The sequence below is a fragment of the Cloeon dipterum genome, chromosome 1 (genome assembly GCF_949628265.1).
Source record: "Cloeon dipterum chromosome 1, ieCloDipt1.1, whole genome shotgun sequence".
Classification (NCBI taxonomy): domain Eukaryota; kingdom Metazoa; phylum Arthropoda; class Insecta; order Ephemeroptera; family Baetidae; genus Cloeon; species Cloeon dipterum.
In genome coordinates this window covers 1,011,652-1,032,990 of record NC_088786.1, presented here as the reverse complement: position 1 = coordinate 1,032,990, position 21,339 = coordinate 1,011,652, and the positions used below count along the sequence as shown (strand labels likewise).

General features: G+C 42.5%; 1 protein-coding gene across 3 annotated transcripts in view; it reads right to left on the bottom strand.

The window, feature by feature from the left end:
- The window catches only part of spir (spire type actin nucleation factor), a 67,485-nt gene that overhangs the window by 13,623 nt on the left and 32,523 nt on the right, over nucleotides 1-21,339 (bottom strand). For 2 of the 3 annotated variants that reach the window (XM_065475905.1, XM_065475907.1), the window contains exons 4-10: nucleotides 20,273-20,427; nucleotides 15,495-15,695; nucleotides 14,863-14,892; nucleotides 14,329-14,496; nucleotides 12,249-12,341; nucleotides 12,051-12,186; nucleotides 369-463 (exon numbers count right to left, since the gene is read on the bottom strand). In XM_065475905.1, the coding sequence (XP_065331977.1) occupies nucleotides 369-463; nucleotides 12,051-12,186; nucleotides 12,249-12,341; nucleotides 14,329-14,496; nucleotides 14,863-14,892; nucleotides 15,495-15,695; nucleotides 20,273-20,427 (878 nt within the window). The remainder of the gene's footprint in view (nucleotides 1-368; nucleotides 464-12,050; nucleotides 12,187-12,248; nucleotides 12,342-14,328; nucleotides 14,497-14,862; nucleotides 14,893-15,494; nucleotides 15,696-20,272; nucleotides 20,428-21,339) is intronic. The other variant, XM_065475906.1, reaches the window with a different exon arrangement.

The window sequence follows — 21,339 nt, the reverse complement described above, 5'->3', positions numbered from 1 at the left end:
GCTTCTGCGCAGCCTCTCTTTCTGATTGAATATTGAGTGCTAATCGCTTTAATTGCATGACGACCGGGATTTCGCAATCAAATCAGGGCGTCTGTTTAGAGTTTGGAATGGAGTGCGCAGCGCGTGTCATTGTCACTACCAGCAGCAGTCTATTTGCCGCAAAGTGACGTCAGCGGCCAAGTCGACGACACTAATCAGATCAACAAAAATCGATCTGCACACGCACGTAATTTAAACGACCAAATAATTACTCTGGTCAGAAGGTAAATAAATAAAAAAACCGCAGCAGACGCGGAAAACGGCTTGGGGCACGAGAAGTCACTTTCTTTCTCTCTTATTTCATTCCTGTTTGTTTTTTGCTCGCCTACCTGGAACTTGGAGAAATCCACTTGGATGAGCCTCCTCATTGGCGTGCCCTCGGGCTCTCGGGTCGGCTCCTTCAGCAGGGTCTGCGGCGACGTGTCTGCAACACACGCAAATTGCATTATTTTCCAATTTGCAGCAGGGTTAATTAATAAATAAGAGAAATGACGAGGCGCATTAAGAAAGTCTTCATTATCACTTGTACTTGGGGTCAACAACTTTCTGAGAATGCTGATCTGTATGTTTTATTTTGCAAAGAGCATTTTAAAACAAATTTCAATTCTTTATTCGTGCAGTGAAATTTTCACTCTTAAATCGAGTGTTCGTGTTTTAGTAGTAAACATTAAAAAGAGAGAGACGATTCCTTTTTCGGTAGGAGGAAATGTTGAATTCTTAAATGTTTTTCAAGCCATCGCGAAACCTGCTAAACAAATAGACTCTTCGTTTCAAATTTACAATTCAGAGTGGGTGGTGTGATTGAAGAAGCGCAGCCACCACCGAGGAGAGCAGTAATCTAATCACAGCACGTTGAACCGCTCTTTTATGTTTGCACTGGAACGAAATTTCCGCTCTTGTTATTAGGAATAATGAGGCCTGCTTATTTCCATCGCGGCAGGAACAATAAAAAAAGAGCAGCTTATACCATGTTGCACCTGGGCGTAAAAATGGTTGTCGTGGCGTGTGCGCGAGTAATTATAATTTTTCACTCTCTGCCGGCAAAGGCAAATGGAGAGGAAAAAAACGGAAGTGCATTTATTTATTCACATTCGGAGAGCGCGCGAGCTTTGGAAAGTAATTTTCTAGTGAAACTCTCTCGTGCATTTAGATTCGTCGGCATGGCGAGTAATTGACTGCAAACAAAATTTCGAGATGCCGTGCATAAGTCGTTATCTATAGACAAATTGGGAAGAATTGGATAGGCGCAGTTTGGTCATTAAACAATTTGATACGCTTCGATTGCGGAAAGAGCAAAACTCCGGCTTCAAATTTAAATTCGCGCAATTTTAGAGATGGAATAATCGCTTGCTTTTGTGCCTGCATCGATGCATTTTAGCATTCACGTCAGACTCGAATGGAATGAAACGTGCTACAACTATACCAGCAATGGCGGTCGGCAGTCTGGTCGGTCCCACTGGATCGGACGGCACCGATTGTAAATTCGCGAAAGTAATTAAGAATTTGCATGGGCAAGCTGGCACACGTCGGACGGCAGTGCTATGGGGGATAATTCTGGGCTAAAAGGCCGGTGGCCGGCGTCGATCCGAGCACTGCAGTGCGCGCACCCCGCTACTCCGTCTCGCCTAGACGCAGGCGTTGTGAAATTCACCCCCTTGCTTCTGACGACTTAATTTGAGTATCGCAAGCATGAAGACGAAAACTTGTTGTGGCTGAGAGGGATGGTTGTGATGGTTGAAATAGGTTAAGCATCAGCCGAATCGCGCGGTCTACAATTCGACGCAAAGCGCCGAAAATTGGGGGACACGTAAAAATCGTTACTTTGGCGGTTTTTAGTCCGAAGCCATCAGAGAAGAAAGTAACGTAGCGACGGTAGCGCCACACCGACAGCCAGCTCAACTAGCAATAAGCGACAAAGCTAACTGAACAGAACACAGGCTTAAATTGTTGGATCCGATAGTGTTTTAAAACAGACAACAAAAGAAAATTTCAATTGAGTAACTAGGATCCAGCGGGGGCCAGAGATGTGCGATAAAATTGGTTCCCACTGCGCAGATCCAAGATGGCGTCTGAATGTGGGAAACAAAAAGCCGTACGAGTGTCAAGAGTTTGTTTTTACAATTCAAAAGACACAATTCGTACAAGTAATGCAAATTACATTGACGAAAACTTGGTTATTTTCGCGCATTTTCACGTGACCGCCATACTCCACCGGACGCCATATCTGCGCATCGCACGAATCTGGCCCCCGCTGGAGTCTATCATCCTACTAATGCGCCTGATTTAAAGAAATGCGGAAATTTGGCATCTTTGGTTAGCATATCAGTAACACAATATTGCTTGTGAATGTCACCACCTTGAAGACAATTGTTAGAAAAAGAATCACGATTACTATATATGCACAGCTGATTAATCGGAGATTGTATTTGAATAATCTATAAGGTCAGTTAGCGTTTTACTGTTACAACGCCGACTCCGTTTCCATATAGAAAGAATAATTCACTTTTCCAAGCTGCGAGATTGAATCTCGTTTTTCTCTTTATCTGAGTCTCCGAGAAGCTGCAAAAACTGCAGAGCTGCTCCCACGAAAGTTTTCACAGTCCGTTCAGGCCTCTAGCGTATAGCGAAATTTTCCAACTGTTTGACTTTTTTCTTATCAAAGGAGAGCGATTTTCTCTGCAGCACGTGACGAAAACGGGATTCGCCGAGGAGGAATCAGAACAGACCCCACACTGCGTTTGTTTTTCCGCATGCGTCAGTCGTCGAATGGAAGAGATAATAATTATTCACAGTTAATTTTGATCAGACACCCTGGCGTGTCCGATGAACCCGAAATCCTTAGCACGCGGGCGCGACGGACGCGGCAGCCAGCTCTCACGATTCGTGTGCTGTACACGGAAACCTTGTTGGTGCCGAGAGTGACCTGGAGCGTTAACAAGATTTGCACCGACCGAACACAAAGGCGCGCGGTGAATCACCCACTATAGAAACTTAAAATGCAAACAAATTTCGTTTGTGCGGTTTCGCCGAGGCTAAAAATACACGCTTGCGATAATCAAACGGATTTTTCATAATTTGGAGGCCACGCGGGCTGCGAGAGTTCTTAATTCCCATAGATTCGAGGACGCGTGCATGCAGATGATCAAAATGAAATTACTGTGTCACGGTCTCGATTACGATCCGCCGCTGCAACCGAAACCGCACCGACGCAGCCGACGTGTATTATATGAATTGTCTCACTACTCCTCTTTTTATTGGGTCGTATTTGCTCAACCTACTCGCAGATAAAAAGAGAGAACGTGGGAGCTGAAATTAATTAGTTCCGACGCGCGCGGGCAATGCGAGCGCATTGTCTGCCGAGTGAAATGAGAATGAAGTTATTTAAATCTCGAGTGCTCATTTGATTTAGCGATGCTTATCAGCGAGAATCGGCTCGCAGCTTTTTGAGCAATCTCTCTCCGTCCCTGCGAAGTTTATATAAATTTTGTAACATTAGAGTGGGCCTCTAGAAACTTATTGCCTTTTAATGAGTTCTTAAATATCATTTCAAACAGTCGTCATCCGCGTACAAACGACAAATTGTTACAGTATTCCACGGAGAAAAACTGGGCCGTGTCTTACGCAACGAGAGACAAGACCGACTGCATTGTTGCAAATTGGCTGGGAAATTAGCATAGAAAGTTTCACCTTTGCTACTTATTGCCTGCAAAAGCAAGAACGAAGGTCTGAAACCAAAAAATCCAATCTGGCCAAGGTCTGTTTTGATCAAGGAGTGTCTGTGCCCGTATTAGGAATAAATTGCGCAAACAACGTTAGCTGGACACCCGTCGCCGCGACAAGAAAGGTAAAAACGCGTCCGCGTGAGCTGGAAACCTTATTATTATCCCCCTAGCTCGGGTGACTTTTCCGTATCACGTTTGCACCGAGATAGAACGCAATTTGGCCGTTGCGGAAAAAGATCTAACCTGGCCTCTGCACGGTCCAGAAGGAAAACTCATCCTTGCAGTCCTCTGGGGAGGAGCCAAGGCAGATTTCCTCGCACTCGTCGTCCGTAAAGTCGGGGCTGGAGACGGCCGACGGAGACTGCTCGCCCTGCGACTCCTGGTCCAGGGCGATCGTGATGGTGGGCCTGCGAGTCGTGCCCTTGAGCAGCATTTTTTTGCTTTTCTTTTTCTTCGCTCGTTCGCCTGCCGCACCGACAACGAAAACCAACACCGAACGCCGACGCCACTGGCAACTGAATGAGCGGCCGAGCCGCGCTGCCACTTCGACTCGCGCCCGCCCGCCGCAGGAGGAGGGGGCCGCACACACACACACACACACACACAACGCGATGTTTGCCACTCGCGCCGCGCCGCTTTTTCTGCATTTTGACCGATTGAGATTGATCTTTGTCTATGCTCCTTGCTCCAAGTCCATCAGATTGCTGCCGTTTCGAGAGCTTATTCAGATTTCCCTCAAGCTGAGAATTTGGACAGATTGATTGCTTTTTTTCTCTCTCTTGTTTTTGATAAGTAAACATTGTTGTATTGACTGTCGGCGCAGTTCAAACAAAAAGATTCCGGCATTTGCTGCATTTACTGATTATTTTCATAACCCAGATATAAAAAAAATCAATCGTGAAACCATTCGAAATTTTCACCTTTTGACTAGGGGGATTTAGGGATTAGGGTGAGCACCCTAAAAACCATTCAGCTCACCAGGGGAAATCACGCCAGGTCGAACGGTGTGCAGTTTTTGCATTTCCGATGGTTGGCAACCATACAACAATCGAAAAATGTGTGTTTTTCGAGATTGAAAATTGAATTTTTCGAAAACGAAACCGAACACCACCTTGAAATTTTCACACAAGCTCACTCGTCTCCTGAGATCACTTTTTGAGGGGCCGTATTGGATTTTTCAAGTATGCCGGTGGTTTTAAAAATCCAAAAAACCGGCAAAATTTTTTTAAAATGACTTTTAGTTGAAATTGTGGCATATCAACTAATCATCTGTCTTCTCAGTCTGACCTCAAATTTGGCGTCCATTTAATCGGGCTTGACAAAGATTAGTTCAGCGCATCCCTTAACTTTAAAATTTCGCTCTCAAAATTCGCCAAAAACGCCGCGTAAAAGTTTTAAATCTCTGTGCATTTTTTAAATACTAGCAGAGCATCAACTGCTAGGCATAAGAAAAAGATTTCTCTCCACAATCAGTTTCTAAATAGCTGAGATTAAAAAAGATTTCCATGTTTACTTCCTAAGCATTTACAGCTCGTCTGCAGACATTCCAGCGCAATGTTTGCCTAAAACGTTTGAGAGTTGAGTCAATGTGGATGATGGCGTGTTCTGACCTTAATTGCAGTCGTAAATTATTTTTCCGCGTGGATGCAACACGGCAGGATTTAACACGCTGTCGGCGATTTCGCTAGTAATTAGGAGAAGCGTGATGCTTATTCACAACTAATGGGGAGAGTGGTTTGCGGTCTAGCAAACCAAAATTTGCGAAAACCTCGAGAAACAAACACTTCACCTCATCGTGGTCCTTTTACTTTCTACTGGACGAATTTTATCTGTGGCCCCCGAGAGAAATTTGACACCGACCAGCATTATTTGTCACGAATTAAAAAGCCTCATCTGAAGGTTGTGCAATGGAGAAATTATTCGGAAGTTGCTTTTAGATTTGAATACCCGACCGGCCAGCAGACGGCAGAGAAAGTGCTTCCTTTGATTTTTCGTTTCCGGCGCTAAAACCCGTCTTTGGATATTAATTTATTCTCAATTCCAACGGTTTGTTGGGCGTGGGTGTCAATTATCTCTAATTCGAGGCAAAAGCAAGCCTTCCTTTCCAACTCGCATCAAGGACATGCTCTGCGAAACAAACTGCTGCTGATACAATTGGATCGCACGCGCACTGTATTATAATAAGTGCAGAGAGCGACTGGATTTGGTTTCAAGCGACGCCAACGACCGCATGCCGCAGAACGGGTGTCGGCTTCGTGTGCTGTTGACATGAATAATTACCAAACCAAAAACATACACGACGCAGATTGTTAATTGGGAAAGTTCTCATTTTATTTTCTAGGACTGAGGAAATTTAAGGGTTAATACTGTAAAATGCTTGTTGCCAATGCATGAACTGATCCCCAGGATTCAGTTGAAGCCAAAATTGACCAGAGAAAAGTGGCTGCAAAGTTAAAATGGTGAATACTCTCTCCTTATACAGTACTGGAAATCCTATTTTATTTCACACGCTGTTGGACAGATCTCGACGAGAGGAATCGAGATCTGCCAAGAAAATGTGCAGGTCAAGCGCTGGAAATTTGAATTTTTAATGTATAGCAAAGTCCTTTTTTGATTGGAACAAATTAATTAAACAATTTCGTCCATAGACGCCGCGAGTCAAGCCGTGACAATGATTCGCAGAAATTAGAATGTGTGGTTTCCCTTTCAAGCCGCTTTGAATTCCCTGACTCACGATAATTTGTAGAGATAACACTCTCTTTAGCTATTAATCATCGACACATCAACTCACAGTTGACATTAGTAATCAAGAGTTGAGTGTATTTTAAGTGACTTTGCGCGACGAGCAGATAACACACGGGTTTGTCGCAATGTCTTAAAAGCCGCGCGGATCAGATTAAGCCGTGGTCCGCAGTGCTGACTGCTGGCCGGGCACTTTGTCTGTAGTTAGGCATTCGGTTAGGCAGCCGAGTTTCGCAGGCTGCATAGCTCGGCGTCTCGCAGGCAGGATCATTTCACGACGAGCAAAAACAACACATAAATAATAATCACAACTTACTGCTATGATAGCGCTGATTTATTCGCGATGCGTGACTTGTTTTTGTTGCAGAAGGAAAATTATTTCTTCTGATAGCTCCGTTTTTCTTTCAACTCGTACCAACACAGGAATTCCTGCTATTACGATAATTTCTGCATTTAAAATTAATTAAATAAAATTAGCAATGTCGTCTTTTTAATTTACATTAGTTCTTAAGAGAGTGACGAGACTTCCGAGGCAAAAATAGCTGACCAGCTGTGGACCAGGCTGTGGAGATGGTTTTAATCCGTCCCCAACTTATCAGTAATCTGTGTAAGCACCCCCTAAAATCATCAGCTGATCAGGACAGGTTGAGACAAGTCTAAATGGTGTGCAGTTCTTGAAAATCTGATAGATTTGGAAAGAAAACTAAAGAACATCACTCGGAAAGTTCACACATGTTATGAGACAGCTTTAAAGCACATTTCCAACATTTTAATTATAAACCGAAATTCACAGTAGTGACCTTTTACCTTTACCTAGGACATAAAATTTTGTTTTAGATCGACTGGGCTTGACGAAAGAAGATGAAATACTTCGCGGATTCAAAGTTTTATAAAATTGTTTCCATGAAAGTCAACCATTTTATCACGCAATCCACAAGTAAATACTGATTGCTTGACCTCGTGCCACTTTTGCCCTTCGGCACGTGACATTTCGTCAAATGCAAAGCTTATATTTTTAATTTATTTTACTTTCTTTCGTTCCCTTGTTCGTTTTAGCAGTGATTTTATGTCATTGGTCAAATTTCAGAGGAATTTCTATGACTTTTGACGACTCGGAAGTAAAGTTCAGGGGTCAAAAATCGAGTTTTGAGTCGGACTAACCTGTTAGCAAGCGAGCAGCTGCGGGGGTGGCGCGTGGACGACGTCGGAGTGCTGCTTTCATTAGGCGTGCGGGCCTTAAAAAGTGGAACGCTGGCGGCAAGGGCATGCGCCTGCAATGCATTTCCAACCACCTCCCCCGGCAGCATCCACCCACGCATCCATCTATCCATCCTTTACCGAGCGCCGCCAGAATGGCATTGTGTGAAATATTACGCTGACGCCCCCGCACTTTGAGCAAACATCCCCCATCCTCAGGGGGTGGGGGAAGCAATTTTCGAACGGCGCAGGTGATCTTACTCTTTTTGTGCAGCTGCTGTTCCGCGGAAATTGATTTCCCTGTTGCGTGTCAAGGTCGCTCGGGACAAGGATTTTTGTGGAGCTTAAAAACTTCTTCTGAATCCGAGACATGTCCTGAAGTTTTAAAAACAAATTGTATTGCAAACTACGTAAAACGACATGCAAGAAGGGCAAGGAAGTTTGAATGCAAAGACTTGGGCAGGGTGTCACAGAGTTTAATCGTCATGCTTTGCCTCCAAATGTTTTGCCAACGTTCTACTCGGGTGCGACATTTACCGTGTATATTATCAGTTGGTCTCACGAAACCGCCAGCGAAACCATTTAAAAGGAGTTAAGTGCGACCGGCTTCGATGGTGCCGTCCCTGGCAAGACTGTTTTGTTGCCGGAGCCTTATTGTGAGTGGCCGTTCGCCGGCACAGGTGGCACCACTCGCAACTCGGCATCGATTTTCAGCCCAGACGAGCGAGTGACGTCAATTGAGCGCAAGTAGTGCAGCATTAATGTAGGCAACTTGCGGTGCAGCGATTTATCAAGGCACTTTGCCCTTTTTGGTCACACGAGAAAAAAGGCACAAGCTTCCGCTCCCCTCTTTGGCCTGTTTCGCACTTTGGGGTGCTCAACGGGTACAAGGCCGCCAATAACAGATGGCAAAACTGCTCTCTCGGAAAAGCTACATAAATCGGAAATTGATCCTTGGCCTCGATGCTTTTCTGGGACACGTTTACTACCCACTACCCGGTTTATTTTTTTATTATTTTATTCTTTACTTTAAAAGTATGTCTTTGAAATAAGCAGAAACAGCTGTTGTTTAAAGTTTCACGAAAAATCCAGATAGTTTGTTATTTGTTGATTTTCTTTATTGAGCGCAACTTACTTTTTTGAAGAAGTTGAAGATGGTATAAAACAAAGCATATTGTTCAAATAAAGTAACGAGATGAAATTGAATGGAACTTTTACAGTCAACGAATAAATAATTCAATTACGAGAAACCGCGAATCGTGTCTTGAATGACTGACAAAAGATAAGTTCGAATAGATAAAGAAAAGAAATTGTTATTGTAGTCAAAACACGCGTCCATCCTTGACTTTCGCCAAAAAGTGATCTATACTCATATGTATGCTCGAGCAAATAAGAATAAATTTTGGTACGAGGAAACACGCTGTTGTGGCCCCACCTTAAAGGCGAGAAAAACGTCAATCAGATCAAAAGTAATTGAATGTCACGCCACTGACAAAGGAGTTAAAATGTAATAACATGGAAATGTTGCTGCGGCTGCGGCTGAAAGTAAAATCTATATCGGAAACAATACTCCATCTGCGGCACACTTTCAAATAAGCTGCATTCACAATTGTTTAGGTGCTCGATTGGTTGCTACGTAACTTTAATTATACAAGTGAATCTTAATTAGGCTTGAAATGCCTGCATGAATCGGAGAGTAAGTGAGCTTATTTCAACTAATTGACATATAACATGGCTTTCTTTGCTCCAAATAAATGTCGTAGCCATTCAAAAATGTTTTGGTTACCTGCGTTCAGAATAGGAGAGTATAATTATCAAATTCCAGATATAAAAGAACACAAAATCGCGAGATAATTTGAAAAAATTCACTTTTCGACTCGGGGGATGAAATTACGGCCAGTAGGGGATGAAGGTTGGGCTGTGAGCACCCAAAAAATCATTCAGCTCACCAGGGGAGGTCAAGACAGGTCGAACGGTGTGTAGTTTGTGCATTTCTGACTCTTAGAAGGGGCCGAAATTTGATGCTCTCAATATTTGCAAAAATTCGACAAATTTTGTGTTTTTTGAGATTTTAAATTGAATGAAGCCGAACACCACCTTGAAATTTTCACATGAGTTCACACGTACCCTGAGATCGCTTAGGGGCGTTTCAGATTTTTAAAGTATCACGCTGGTTTTATAAATAAAAAAAAACAGCGAAAACCCAGCCCACTAAAGGGCCACTTGCCTCCGAACCGAGGACTTTTTTTGAAACGCTAGACATTTGTCCCGTGAAGCCAAATCACGCATGCTGGAAAGGTGCAAAGCAGCCCGTTGAGCAATTTGAGCATTTCATCGAGTGACTAAACTAATTAACCACTTTTTGCCATCACCATTTGATGCCTAAGTAAAATATTTGTAAGTTTCAAAAATCAAAATGCCGAAGGTGAGAGAAGGAAAATCAAACAGCTTTAGCATTCGGTTGGTCGCGCACTTTGAGATTGAGAAAGATTAATTTAAAAGTAAATTGCCCTGCTTTCACGGCAACAAATTATTGATGCAGTAATATATATACACACACGCTATAGCTATGTGTTTGCATATTTCGCGTTTAAGCACGAAAATTAGAACGTCGCCTGCAGCGGCTTGAAGTTACAAGCTTGTGGCACAATATTGCAGTGGATAATCCTCCATGGTTCGCATCTAATTACAATGCAGCTGCGATGTAATGCCGCAATACAGCACGAGCGCGCGCGCCTTCTTGGCTCGGCCAACGCTCTCCGACTCATTTTTTGACGCATGAAAGCAAAAGGGTTGAATTCACTGTTTTATGGGCCGACGCGCAGCCTCTGCAGATTTGCACTCGTCTCAATCGGTACTTTAGATTAAAATTGTTAGTGCAAGCGCGGCAGAACCTTGAAAATAATATTTCTGTCAATAAAGTCGAATCTGCGAAAAGGAACCGGTTGATCTAACAATCTAAAAAAATCAAACAATAATTAAACTTCTTATCAGATTGCTATAAATTGAAAAGTTAATTGACTTTCAACGTGATGCGCGGCTGATTGACTTGGTTAATTAATCTAAAAGCATTCCTAACACGGTCTTTTTCAATTAACCATCACTAAATTTTCTCCGTTGGAAGGAAAAGAAAAAAATTAGAATTCTTGCTCGGCTTTCTAGGCTGGGCAGGAAGAGTGGACGCGCGGACGCGCGAGCCTCAATATTTTTCTAATTACCATATGTGCAGTGAAGAAAGTAATCGACAAGATGCTAATCCGGCATGAATAAATTACAATTAATAAGCTGCACGAGAGAGCCGACTGCTGCAACTGGAAATAGATGAAACCGTATAAATCTGTCGAGTGGTCAAAAATGACAATTGAAAGCCGCGCGCGCATTTCATCATAATCCGATCGGTGCAATCACGTCCCCTGGACGGCACATTACAGTAAGTTAAATCGGTTAAATTGGTCTTCTCGGCTGATTATCTAACCAAAGGATATAATTGCAGCATCTGAAGACGATCCTAACTGTTTTATGGCTTCATTTTAGGTTAAAATGGGTGAAATGAGCGCTCGAATAGTGTTTCTAATTGAAAATATGGTCCAAGCAGATCGGCAGATAGTGCGCGGCAACCAGTTTTTGCCACTTTTGATTACAAAACCAGCAATTTTCACGCACGCTGTGAAAGCTCTTTTATTTATCAAGATGCAATTATTTCAAGGTGCGAAAGAGCGCCATGCCGGAGGGGAACGAGCCAAAGAGTAATCCAATTAAGCGCGAAAAACACTGCGAGAGAGAGAGAGACGATTGCAATTTCATATTTCTGCCCGGCACCGTTTAAATACATTTCCTGTCAGGTTGCACGCGAAGAGCAGTTGCCTGTCTGTCAGTCTGTCTTGTGTTTTATTAGAGCCTTTTAATCACACTCATTCTGCCCTTTGATGATCTCGGAAAGCCGCAAAGCCGCCTTATTAAGAGAGAGAGAGTGTCGCAGCCAACAGATCGATGAAGACAGAAGGCAGCGGCGGAAAAGCGGCCGTTCACACACGCAAATTCTTTTCGGGATTAAATACGCATGTACTTTCTAATAAGCCTTGGAATTCGCGCAACAATGTGTTTATTGTGTATATATGGGCTCCCCATTCTTTTCGAATGTTTTTTTCGCCAAATCATTCGACTATTTCTAAACATTTTTTTGGACGGTGTTTAGTCAGTTTAGACGGTTTAAATTATTAAATGTGTAATTTTCTAAAAAATAAAACTTTCAATCTTTTTATTGCAAACGTTTCATGTCAAAAGACCGGAATGAGTCGGACAAAAATAAATGAGAGACGTCATCACTCGAGAAAGAAAAGCGGTACTCACCGACTCTGACAAGATTCGGCCTCTTGATGGGACTGGACGAGGGGCGCAGGCGGTGCTCCTGTTTGATGCTCTCCATCAGCAGCTCTCTAGGGCTAGGGGCCCTGTCAGGGGCCGGGCCCAGCTTCCTCTCCGATGCCTGAAAAAGGAGATTTATTTGGTCACGGGCGCGCTTCCCAAGAGCCAAGAGCAAATGTTTACCTTGCGCAGCGGAGGCCTGGACCGAATGAACTCGAGTATTATAGCGTGGGCGTCCTGCTTGACTTTTTGCGGGATTTCTCCGTCCACCATCACCTGTTGAACATGGAAAGATAACATCACACGACTCTTTGTTGCATTCCAAAAAAATTAAATGTGTGTGCGGAGGCGCACATTCACGTTTTGTTTACAAGTGTCTTGATTTTTTGTAGAAGTGTTCGTTCCATCAATGTTGTCAAAGCTCAAGCTTTTTTAATATTTAATAAGAAATTTCCTCTTTAACCAAGGAATATTAAAAATAGAAAAAATAGGTTTTTCAGCAATATTCATGCAATGTTCACCTTTCTCTAATTTAAAATCTCACTTTGCCTATAGTAAAATTGTTTTAATTAGTAAATTTCAACTCACACATGATGATGTTTTTTTCGCCAAATCATTCGACTATTTCTAAACATTTTTTTGGACGGTGTTTAGTCAGTTTAGACGGTTTAAATTATTAAATGTGTAATTTTCTAAAAAATAAAACTTTCAATTTTTGCCGACATTAATTTTTCATCGCTAAATCTCAAGTTCGAGCCATCAGAATTACAAAAACCACACACCGTTTGACTCGTCTCAACCTCCCCTAGATAGCAAGTGGAATTTGGGGTAGATTTTTATCGATTTAAGAGGGTTATGATCAGTGAATAAGTTTGTCAAAGTGCACTGCAACGCTATTTTTATCGTTATATATATATACTTAAATGCATGGGGTGGAAGAGGAATAAGGGTTGACCACCCTCTAAACCCTTAAACTGTCTAGGGCAGGTTGGGATGGGTCAAACGGTGTGTAGTGTTTACAATTCTGACAACTAAAACCCGAGATTAGGCAGTTACAACATTTCCAAAAATCAAAATATTACATTTTTGCCAACATTTGTTATAGCTAAATTTCAAGTTTGAGCCATCAGAATTACAAAAACCGCACACCGTTTGACTCGTCTCAATCTCCCCTACATGACCGATTGAGTTTGGGGTAGATTTTTATCAATTTAAGACGGTTTTGATCAGTGAAAAAATGCAAAGCGACGCGATTTTTATTGTTACTGCAATGCGTGGGGTGGAAGGGGGATGAGGGTTGATCAGCCTCAAAATCCTTTAGCTGTCTAGAAGAGGTTGAGACGAGTCCAACGGTATGCAGTTTTTCCAATTCTGACTCTTAGAACCCGAGATTTGGTGGTTAAAAAATTGGCAAAAATGGATAAATATATGACAAAAATATGGTTTTGGTCACTTAGCAGATTTCAAGTATAGTTTTATAGAAATTGCATGGTTTTAAATGGAATTATACACATTTCCCAGGCTGTCAGAATATTCTCTTGCATGATTTGCACCGATTTCCAAACTTATTTAGAGCATGATTTGACATTTCCTCGTGTGCACACAAATTGTGCAAGTCAGCCATTCATTGATCTGGCAAAAGGCGGCACAAAAGAGCTCTTTCCAGCGTGTTTGTTGCGGAATAGACGGGAGGCGGCCCGGCCACAAGAGCCATTTGGCATGTGTCGCCAAGAGATTCGCCCTGCTATTAATAATTCCGGCTGAAAAGTGCGGAACACGTGATGTTTGAATAAAGTAGTTGTTGTGTTTTTGCACTGGCGGGCAACAACTGTAAGGTCTCGCCGGCCGGCCGGCCGCGCGCGCGCCCGCGATCGATATCTCAGCTGCTGGAAATAGATTTATTTTATGGAAAGCAGGTCTCGACTGCATTGTCGGCGCAAATTTATACAGCGCACATGCTCACGTACGCAAAGTTTGCTGCTGAAAAACGCCGAATTGGGACGAGAGGAATTAATGGGCCGGCTTGCGCTCGTTTGACTTTTTGACATGCAATAAAAGTTATCTCTGCAGCAATTCCGTGTTCAGTGAGATGTCCTGTCCCACATACTCGGAGGATGCTCACACTTTCAGCATACATAACAAACTCTGCCTCCTTTCCTCCTATACATACATATTTTTTTTGTATAAGAGCTAGAAATTCTGTTCCATATTCACGTGATCAAGATTTTCTACGAGAAAAGAAGAAGCAGACGTGGTGACTCACCTTATTTAATTTGTACCTCTTGGCTCTGATGTCGTCCATCAAAATCTCATACGGCGTCAATTCGTACTCGATGGTTGGATGATTCCTGAGGCAAGGTCCACCAGCTTGCACTTTTTTCAGTTGTACTCCAGTTCTCAGTTCTTGAATCACTTGCATCCATAAACGAGCCTAGAGCGAAACATTTTATGAGTTAATTTAGCCGGGGGAAAAAACTGAAACACATCTAGTAACGCAAAATGAGACAAAAATTGCCTGTTCGGTTTCTCATGCAGAACACCTCGCATGCTAGTAATTTTCCTCGATGATGATTTTATGTCAGCAAATAATAACTACAACTGAAAAAGCGGTGTTTATCTCAAGCTATAGACTCGCGAGAGCGTTATTTTCTAGCTCCTTTTCCATGACAAAATAAATAAAAAAAAAACTCAATTACGTCTCGTCACAAAAACAGACATAGCATCCAAGAAGAAAAATACAACAATAGGGTTTTGATCCACGGAATTCGAATCGTCGTCGTATAATCACAGTACATACTTGTAGAGCTCTCCAAATCCTACGGCCAGACTAAAAACCAAGCAAGCCACAAGAAAAAAATCAGAGCCGTTATAATTGTAGGACAATTAAATGAGAAGAGATGAGAAGCGCCTGCACTTAGAGAATCGTCAGTGAAAGGATGTATGGTAATAATGAAAGCGCAGACAGCATTAAAATATGTATACACGTGAAATAATAATTATGAGGAAAATCTCAATAAAATGATCGAGTTTCATGGAAAAAATGCTTTCACTATACTGTATCTATAAAAAATAATTATACGGGCTGTGCACACGTGGATTGAATATTATATTTTTACTTGGTCTCCGCGCACTCGTATGGCGAGTGAGACTTTTCTCAATTTTGAATTCTGAAGGTCGGCAGTCGGCATTCCAGAATTGCGAGACCAAAATGTCGCTGGCCAAGCCAAGAGGAGAGTGAGGAGTGATAATAATTATAAAGTATTTACACAAAGGCGGATTCCAAGAAGAGAGGCGCAGTGATATAATTATCGTGACGATATAAGCCTCGATTCCGGAGAGTGTACGTTTTTATGGCGCGGGCACGTCTCTCGAAGCAATTTGGCGGGCGGGCGGGCGGGTCAGTGACTTGGTCAGGCTCTTTCAACTCACCCAGTCGGTGAACTTGAGCTGGTCGAGGTCATGGCACGTCTCGGGGTCGACCTGCATGCACGGCAGGCTCTGGGTGCCCTGCGACACCCTTTCGAGGAAGGAGGCGAGCTCCAGCGCTTCGGCCACCAGGGCCCGACACACGGCCCGGTAATGGGCCTCCGTCTGGCCCCGCTGCTGACTCGACTGTCGTACGCAGAAGTGCTGTCAACACACAAATTCATTTGTTATTCAGTGAGCTTTTCATCTCATTTTCATGCTATAAAATTCTATAAATGGTAGGTCCGATTGTTCACTATGCACCCCCTACACCCTTCAGCTGGTCAGGGGAGGAGAATTTGAGTCTAACGGTGCGTAGTTTTTGCAATTCTGGTGGTTGGAATCTGAGATTTGGAGTTGGAAACTTCGGGAAAAATGGTGATATTTTAATTTTCAAGTCAAATATCGTCTTAAAGACCTTGTTTGACGAAGTTTATGAGCACACCAATCGATTCTTGAGGGTCGAATTAGCTTAATTGGATATTTTTTCCGGCCAAAAAGTCCAGAGCGACGTGCTAACTTTTTTCCCGCCAAAACGATATGAATTTGAGTAGTGCGCATGCCTCAAAGCTGGTTTGAGCACTTCTTGCAGAGTGCAAAAACACCGCTTGCTTGTACGAAAGAATGACTTCTTCGTCAGATCCAGCCAGCTCTGACGCATGTTGCTTCTCGCATTCTTATTGTTTTGGCGGGGAAAAAGTTTGCACGTCGCGCTGCACTTCTTGGACTTCACCTGATCTGACCCTCAAGAATCGCTTGGTGTGCTCTCACAATCAGAAACTTCGTTAAAGACGGTCTTGCATCACGGGGAGACCGAGATAGGTTTTTCAAAATGCGTACACGTCAATATAATATTATCCAAATCTGCTAGGAAAGACTGATTTCTAGCTAAAGTTAAAATTTTTGTCCTTTGACCCGTGACGTGTCATCTATGTTTGTTTTACGTATTAAGCGGAGTGAGAGTTCTGGTGAACCAAATTGAATTTTATGTCGATGATAAGATTAGGAGCACTCTATAATTGAACACATGCACCAAAATTTCTAGTGAGCATTTCGTGTTGCATGTATACTAAAGTGATGTAATGTGGATCAAGGTCGGAGGGCTTCTCTGTTATTTTGAAAGACAAAGTGGCATGCGTTACTGAACAGATTGTCCAGCAGGGCATTAATTTTGAGCCAGAGGTTATTATACAATTAGTAATGCTCTCGGAGCGGTGCTCAGTTGTTCCTTTCTAGAAAGGAGACAAGGAGGACGTGTATAATCAAACACAGCACCGAATTTTATACTCGTCCGGCTGGCTGGCTGGCAGCTTCTGTTTTTTACGAGAGTTGCATAATCACCCGCCGACATCACAATGAAGGAAGAAATTCCCCGGAGAGCGAACGATGCTCTTAGCATCCTTGGCTTTCTAATGCTGCGCGAACAATAAGTGATTTTTCACACTTCGCTCTCCGCGTTTCTTTTTCCACGCACAAAATCTTGCGTGTCTCTCGAACGCAATTAGGCAGGATATTATAAATTCTAAATTCTGGACGCAAAAAATTAATGGGAATAATTTGGTAGCCATTGGACTCATTTCAAGGTCGACAAACAAAATAAATCGATATGGAAAATTCCTCAAATGGCTCTATAATTTTTTTCGTTGTGTTTCTAAAAATTGAGCGATTTTGTCGAAAATTAGAGATAAATGAGAGCAGTGCTTTACTGTTGCTCACGTATTTTTTTAATAATTACTCCACAAATGTCGTGTACAGTTTTTGCCACGAACGGCGGAAGGAGCGATGATGGGAAAATAAGAGCCCGAATTTTCTCCAGCTTTCTTTTTCTTTTTTGACGACGTGGAAATTCCAAAAAGAGCGCGGTGCCGCATTCTTCACCTATCAGACACAGTTTGTTTTTATTATTAAGTTATAAAGCAGTGGTGTGTCGATCTCGCAGCAGAGTTCCATCATAATAAAAAGGCGACGGACGGACGGGTGTTTTTGTTCTCGGCGCGATGGATCAATTTCGACTTTATTGGCCGCGCCAGGAATGCGGCGCTGTATAACGGCCCTTTCATTTACACCCGAAACTGACCAAAATTGTTAACCCCAAATTCCACGAAACGTATGTTCCTAAAAGGAGCCAAGAACAATAATCGGAGAGCAGTAAATTCTGTATGTAACGAGCCGCGCGCTATACACTTAGCCACGGAATTATTAAATTAATTTCCAGCCAGCATGCTCGTTATTGTCGTCGTGTCCGAAACAACACACACACACAAACACACACGTACCTCGTGCTTTCCTCGCGGGCAATTTGAGTGAAACGAAAGGCCGTTTCATTAAACGGATGCAGCTTTTTCTGGCATCCTGCTGTCTATTTATTTATTTATTTATTACGAAGAGAGGACAGGTGAAACCATCAAAAGTGCATTTACAAATCACAAACCAGAATCGTGACAGATGTCGATTTGAGAACGGAAATCAACAGCACATTTTACGCAACCTCGGAATTTCCAAGATTGCGCTATCAACGGGAATGGAGCATTAATTTTGTCAGCATCTCACAACATGTTTGGCATAAAAGAAGCAGAAAAAGAGTTGACTAATTCAGTCAGTATCATTGCTATTTGAAGATTTTTATTTGGTGCAAAAATTATTATAAATATTGTCATTTTCTTGATGACCAGCGATGCTCTATAAGCACGATAAAAATAAAATTCACGATTTGGAATAGGCACACTAAGTGGATCATTTTTTATCCTGGGAGGGACTCAAGTCAAAAGTTGTTCCCTCAATCGACCCTTCAACCCTTACTGTCAATAAAAAGTGAAAAAAACCAGTGCAGAAGGGTTTGCAAAATAAATGATAGAAGGGAAAAATTGATGCATGCCGAGGTGAGAAAAGGAAAGCGATTCAGTTGATTTCTCGCGGAACAAACGTAAAGATTTGTCCAAATCGCGTTGATACCTCAGGAGCCCGTGTGTAATCAACTAATGAAAAAAACCTATTGAAAGTTGTTGCTACAGATTGCTTTCTATCCGTAATATTTTACTTCCTATTCCAGGATCCCCGCGTGCAGCGTTTGACTGTTGACCACAGAGGAGAGATAGATATTATAATTCTCACAAAAACGGTCGTCATTTATTTTGACCCCGGGCGTTTTCCACAGAGCAATTATTTGTTTCCTCGTGCGCGGCGGCAGAGAGAGAGAGAGCAAAATTCCAGCACCGATGCAAATTTTAGCATTGTGTTTTTATTTTTGTTCTGTTCGAGTGACGTGTGGTGGCGGCGTCGCACGCAGCATGAAATTATTGCCATAAGTGAGAGTCGGAGTGGTCTCGTGCCAAGGGTCACCTGATTGTTGAGGCTCTGCTAACGTAACGTGAAGATGCACAAAGGCAATTAGCCGGCTCTCGGAAACAATCGACCCGAAAGAAAAGATTTTAACGATGACGCCAGCTGAAACCGAAAGTTTTATTTAAATGCGTTCTAAAAGAAGTCTGAAAGGAATTTATTCGAAAACATGATATTTTTATTATAGTCAGCGGGGGCCAGATGGGCGATAAAATTGGTTCCCACTGCGCAGATCCAAGATGGCGTCTGAATGTGGGAAACAAAAAGCCGTACGAGTGTCAAGAGTTTGTTTTTACGATCCAAAAGACACAAAATTAGTACAAGTAATGCAAATTATGCGTCACAATATTGACCAAAACTTGCTTCTTTTCGCGCATTATCACGTGACCGTTTTTTCGCGCCATAATCCACCGGATGCCATATCTGCGCGTCGCAATATTGTGGCCCCCGCTGATTATAATCACGTAACTCAACAGTTCTAATGAGCGAAAGTTTGTCAAATCTAGAGTCACAAATAATTGTGTGACCATCTTTGGATCAGGAATAAAATACGGAAAATTAGGTGTTTCGCCTTATATTTGGGACATTAAAAAAAGGATGTTTATGACTTGAGGATTGTACCAATCCCGTTTGCTCCCAATTAAAATCGTTATCAGGTCCTCATCTTTAAGCACGTGTTACAGATCCATCAATTACGAAAAGGTCGTGAAGTTTTACGACAGCCGGCTTAGAAAACAAGCCTGTATGCGTAATTCGAGATTCTCCGTGATTTCAATAATTAAAACGCGCGCGGCTGAAGAGGCAAATCCAGAAAAAAGGCAGCGGAGAATCCATCATCAAAGGGCAGCAGGTGAACGATCTTGATATTCAAAAGCTATAGCATAATTATAGGTTGAAAACCAGTTGAAATTATTATTTCTCCATCGGTGCACCATATTTTCGGGCGGTATAGAAACAAATTAGATCCTTCTTCGGGTTAAATATGAACGGCGAGGAAGTGTGTGCTCGAATTCAAGGTGGATCGCTTTTGGCCTTGCATACCTCCAAACAAATTGCTCTCGGGGGCCCATTCATTGTTTTCGCACAATGGCGCGGCAGCCGCCCAGTTTTTCAGGCGCCGCGGATCGATTGTGTTTGCGCCGCGGCAGCTAATTGATTATTCAAAAGTGGAGCGATTTGAATACGCGCAGCACAAGAAAAACCCCTACACTTCTTGCATTCCATAATGCGGAGATAAAATTGCACATTTCTCTCACGTGTTCAACGCTTGACAAGCAAGACACTTTATTTTTTCTCATGCTCGCTGTCACCATGTCAAGCAGCAGAGAGAGAAAACGAAAGAGACGCGCTCTTTGGAGGAGAGTGTGGCATTTGAGAATGAATAAAAGGTTGGTATAGCTCACCTCGATTACTTTGGTGATGATGGTGTGCAGTGGTCCCGAATCGAAGGAAAAGGGCGGCACTTTGGCGACGGCGGCATCGTCGGTGCCGTCGCCCGAGTCCTGCTCGATGCCTTCGTCGTCCGTCTCAGGCTTTTCCGAGGCATCTTCGCCAGAAACTGAAAGCACAACCAGAAGAGGAAAGATGAGTAAATGATATTCACGGAAACGATTCTTTCGGCTGCCAAATTGACAGTGAGATGGGTTTTCGGGGCGTGCCCGCCCACCAAGAATAATATGTATAATAAAATTGCGTTTAACAATGGATATGGATCCTCGACGACGGTCACTTCAGCGTGAAATGAGCCAATTCCGGAAGGGATTAATTCTGAATAGAATAAGAGAGACATCAGCTAGAACACGCATCTGCGCCACCCGTGATGCAGAGCACAGTAGTTTTATTTCTTCTAGGAAACTGATCGAGCACCTGAAAGTTTGTTTACACAGAAATATTTTCAAAATTCTATGTAATGCATGACTGTTGCAATTTTTAAGTAACAATCTGTGCACGACACTTTATTGGTTTATTGTAGAGCAATTCTGGAAGATGATGAAATTTTTTTGTTTATCAATCTATTCATTTTTTATTTCTGAAAATGTAAAAATGAAGTAAATGAAATAAAAACTGGTCCATCAGTTAGTTGAGACTGATTATTTTAGTAATGATCTAAAGACTAAATTAAAATTCTCACTTTTGGACAACATGATGTACATACATCCATTTCAATTTTTACAGCACGCAACAGCAATGACAAACATAATTTGGTGACTTCCTCATTGTAAAGATCGGCATGTTTTTCGAGACACTCCTTTTGTGGTTATCATTTCCTTATGTTTATAAAGACAAACGTTTCCATTTAGATCTTTCTGTCAATTTCATGATGAATAATGTATTCTATTCAATTCACCAGTTGCATAAACCCTAAGTGTTCGAAGCCGCCAACAGATGGCGTCACTGTAGACTTTCGATTTTAAGGCACTTCCGCTGCGATTTCAGACTCAATCTAGCTACTGTGCATTCTTCAATTAAT